This window comes from Polypterus senegalus, chromosome 13 (assembly GCF_016835505.1).
Source record: "Polypterus senegalus isolate Bchr_013 chromosome 13, ASM1683550v1, whole genome shotgun sequence".
Classification (NCBI taxonomy): Eukaryota; Metazoa; Chordata; class Cladistia; order Polypteriformes; family Polypteridae; genus Polypterus; species Polypterus senegalus.
This window is the reverse complement of record NC_053166.1, coordinates 53,205,311-53,209,650: the sequence shown is the minus strand read 5'-3', so window position 1 is coordinate 53,209,650 and position 4,340 is coordinate 53,205,311. Positions and strand designations below refer to the sequence as shown.

General features: G+C 39.4%; 1 protein-coding gene across 1 annotated transcript; it reads left to right on the top strand.

Moving 5' to 3' along the window:
• The first annotated feature begins 1,658 nt into the window (after positions 1-1,658).
• Positions 1,659-3,855, top strand: nkx2.5 (NK2 homeobox 5). Its single transcript, XM_039774966.1, has 2 exons — positions 1,659-2,131; positions 3,023-3,855. The coding sequence occupies exons 1-2, from the start codon at positions 1,801-1,803 to the stop codon at positions 3,583-3,585; spliced, it is 894 nt and encodes a 297-aa protein (XP_039630900.1). The 5' UTR covers positions 1,659-1,800; the 3' UTR covers positions 3,586-3,855.
• Positions 3,856-4,340: the final 485 nt, after the last annotated feature.

Here is a 4,340-nt window from a genome sequence, read left to right as displayed (position 1 = left end):
TGCATCTCCTCTTCTTCTGCACGTTTAACTCTCAGAAGAGGTGCGTGCGCTCATCGAGAGAAATCCGAGGCAGCGCTTGAGTGCTCGGCCTGTGCTTTCAACAAAGCGGCTCTTCCAATGAGTCACGTTTAAGAAACCCCGCTTGCTTATGTGGATCTATTTCAGATGCACAAACAAAGAAACTTTGAATAAAAAAGGGAAGATTAATTTAAATGCTGGCGTGGAGATCTAGAACGTTTGTATATTTAATTGCTTAGTGAAAAAATAGTGTTCTACTTATATACATAACTTCGCTTATTACTACAGAGTGGTCCAGATGTAATTATGCAGATCCAGATCGTCTGGATGACTTTGACTTATGCGGGGACGATGCCAGTTCTACGCGAAGGCGATTCTTCATGTCGTCAGTTCGCACGTTTCTCGATGGTCCGGGTTGTTTCGGGTGACTTTCTATGTAATAAACTTAATAAGTTATAGCGTAATGAAAATTGCAACCCTACATTGTTGTTGTTATTATTATTATTATTATTATTATTATTATTATTATTATTATTATTATTATTCATATAACCCTTTCCTTCAGTCCAGCCCATGATTGTTACATTTTATCACAGTATAAAATAGGACTTGATCAATATTGGCATATCAAAAAATAGCAGTAAATTAATCAAAATTAGTAATTTGTCAATTAGTTTTAACACCAGTAAACATTTTTATATTATTTCAATCCTAGTAAATACAGACTAAGAAATATAAATGAAAGAAGCAAAAAAGTGGTAGTGACTTTATCTCTAAAAGTAACAAATGATTCCCCTTCGTTACGATAATTTCATAAGTAAAAGCAATTATACTTCAAGTTTTCATTCACATGTAAATTTAATTACTATAGGGAGTAACAAAAAATAAAATGTTGATAAAAAATGCCCTGCACATGAAAATTATCAGTATAATGTGTTGAGTTACGAAGTCTGTTCTACAATTAATTAAACTGACCGGGAACACACAAAAAGGCGTACCAGAGATTTCTTAATATTAGTCGCATCAATTGCATGACAGAACGCACGTATATTTCATTTAAGAATACAACGAACATCCATCCATCCATCATCCAATCCGCTATATCCTAACTACAGGGTCACGGGGGTCTGCTGGAGCAATATACCATTCACATCAATTCCCTGAATCAGACTGTTTTGCCTTATACAGAACCGAAACATGCAAGTCTTTATGATGGAGGCATTTGGTATATGGAAGAAGCAAGTTCCCACAGGACACTACAACCCTCTGACATGCCAGGAAGAACAATTCTAAAGTATTTTTGCAAGTACACTTTATAAGGGTGCACTCTTACAAAAGTGAATAACATGCGAACGCCACAGAGCCAGTCCCGGATGGGGGCGCGGGGGTCTGCTGTCAAGGTCCGTGAAGCTGTGAGGTAGCAGCACTATTTACGTCGCCACCTTGCCGCCCGACATTTAGCTTGTATCAGTATCACTTTGATTGAATGATGCTTTTGACATACACTTTTAAGGTCACCTGTTTCTGCATGTCCGTGACGTCATACTTGTAAACAAGGCCAATGGGAAGCTGTCCGCATTTTCTCGTACCTCCGAGGACTGACGTAAAGCCCCTCCTTTAGTGCTGTGCATCCAAAGCTCCGGAGTGTATACCCGAAAAAGCAGACGCGAGAGAGAGAGAGCAGCTAAGATGTCCCTCCTCTGAACTGCCGCCTCATTCCTTTTGCCTTTGCTTTGTCTTTGTGTGATTACTATTTCAGTTTTCTTCGGATAGTTATCGGTCATGTTTCCAAGTCCGCTTACCTCCACTCCGTTTTCTGTCAAGGATATTCTAAATTTGGAACAGTCCCACGAAGAGATAGCTTCACTCGACCTGTCTAGAATGGACGCCGCTTTGTCCCCCTCTTCTTGTATGCATGCAAGGTTCAAACAGGAGAACTATACACAAGAGCCCGTAGCTACATCTATATTTCTTGAAGACCTACAGCAGAGCAAGGCGCACAAAACCCAAACTGTGGATTTCACTGCTACCATTTATGGAAAAAATGTTTTAGAAACGGATATCAGTAAAGAAACCAAAACAGAAAAGGTATACGAAGAAAACAAGAGGAAAGGTACGTATCTAAAATGGGAGAAGACCGAACTTCTCCATACGCAAGACTTTAGGGGCCACACTTGTTGAATAATGTATATATGCAGATACTGTACTGTACTAGGCCAGCACTTCTAGTGGTTAGTATATTTCTCATACAAGGCAAAATGTTACCTTTTTTTATCAGATTGGGACTCAAAACGTGCTGTCAAAAGCTGAAAAAGGTATACGGTTGGGTCAGGTGTAAAATTAGTGAACTAAATTTTATGTAACATGCAGGGCATATTAAGTGGTAGATGAGGTTATACTTTCCTGCTTACAATTCGCACTTAACGTGAATTAGTTAATCTTATCGCACAGAACAGTGACGACCTTAAATGTAAAGTATAACATTCATACAAATATGCATTGCCACGCTGGTTACTATATGGTAATACATATTTCAAAGAGATAACCATAAAGTTACATTTACAAATAGTAGCCTAGGAAATGTACATCTTTAATATTTCAATAAACAAAAGCAGTATAAATAAGTAATAATTATAGATACAATGATAATAATATATTTTCCTTCATTAAAGCCTATACTTAATAAAATTAACTGAATACTTTTTTTTTCTAAAGGCTGTGCAAAGGATTGCCTAAATATTTAGCGTACACCTTGTTAATGGACCATTGTGGTTTATGTTTTCATTTGTGTCGTTATTACCAATACTTTATTTTCGGGTGTTTTAAAGTTATTTATGTATTACTTCATATTGCTGAACATAATCAGTCATATAATTAAGATATACTGGATTAATCATTAAACAACATAATGATGCGTAAATAGCAGCAATAAATCCAGGGCAAGTGTTAACTTTTAGTTTGCTAGGATAACGCGTTGTCTGTGTCTCCCTCCTGTCTATTTTAGAGAGCTGTTGCGGATCGAAGGAGGAAGGCGAGGAGAGGCCCCGCCAGAGGAAACGACGGAAGCCCCGGGTGCTCTTCTCTCAGGCCCAAGTTTATGAGCTCGAGAGGCGCTTCAAACAACAGAAGTACTTGTCGGCCCCAGAGAGAGATCATCTAGCCAACGTGCTGAAGCTCACTTCCACCCAGGTTAAAATCTGGTTCCAGAATCGCAGGTACAAGTGTAAACGGCAGCGGCAAGACCAGAGTCTGGAAATGGTGGGTATTCCACCTCCAAGACGCATCGCCGTCCCTGTCCTGGTCCGAGATGGGAAACCTTGTTTGAGTGATTCGGCTGCGTATGGCACTTCGTATAACGTGGGCATAAACCATTACACGTACAACACATACCCTGCCTTCGGCAACTACCCCGGGCCTGCGTGCAACAGCAGCTACCCTTGCAGCTACCCCTCTGCTGCCGTGCACCCTGTGCAGCAAGCGCCCTCCAACGGCAGCTATATGAACTTGGAGCTCAGTAACACCCAGGGCGGCGGAGTTTCATCTCTAACGGGCATCAGGGCTTGGTAGCGCCTGGATAGGAGCATAATCCAAGGGCATTTAATCGGGATGCTATGCCAGACTTAGGTCGAGAAGACACAGATGGAAATGTACCTTGAGAGACCGGATCAAAGAGCACTACTCGGAGAAGACATCTTTTTACGGCATTGAGAGTGTAACGGACTCTGTCATACGATTAGCATTAGGATTTTCTCCAACGTGCAAATAACACGTCTGGAGAGATTTACAGACATTCGCTGAAATTGTTCTAAAGGCGTAAAACTGGCTTATTTATTTATTTTCTTTTTAATAAACAATGCACAAATATAGTTTGTGCAGGACTTATAAAATCCATTTACTGTATGCAAAATATCAAGTTACAGTATGTGAAAAAAATGAGCACAATGTGTGTTATTAAAAACTGTTTTAAGTAAAACGGACCTTTTTATTTATCAGTTTTCAGACAACAAAATCGGTCAGACGTGCATTAGTTCTAAAATCCGACTTAATACAAAGTGGAAACGTCCTATAGCATACAGGATCGTAGAACAACCAGTTTTACTATGCGACGATCAAACTTTAGGACAACAAGATTTTTAAGTCTCCTCAATTCTTCTCGCCAGGTCGTTGTGGAAACACCGGAAGAAAAAGGCAAAAATGATGACAACTTAAAGTTTCGACGTGTTTTCTAATAATACCATGATTTTCTAAAGAGTTCGGATAGACAAAAAACAGTATTTAATCACAGACTTTGAGTATACTCAATTAGAAAAAATAGTTTTCCT

Bases quoted from the DNA above. Each gene is read 5' to 3' on its own strand.
- nkx2.5 (XM_039774966.1), top strand. From the start codon at position 1,801: ATGTTTCCAAGTCCGCTTACCTCCACTCCGTTTTCTGTCAAGGATATT. The intron at 2,132-3,022 runs GTACGTATCTAA...TGTCTATTTTAG, and splicing joins CGAAGAAAACAAGAGGAAAG to AGAGCTGTTGCGGATCGAAG.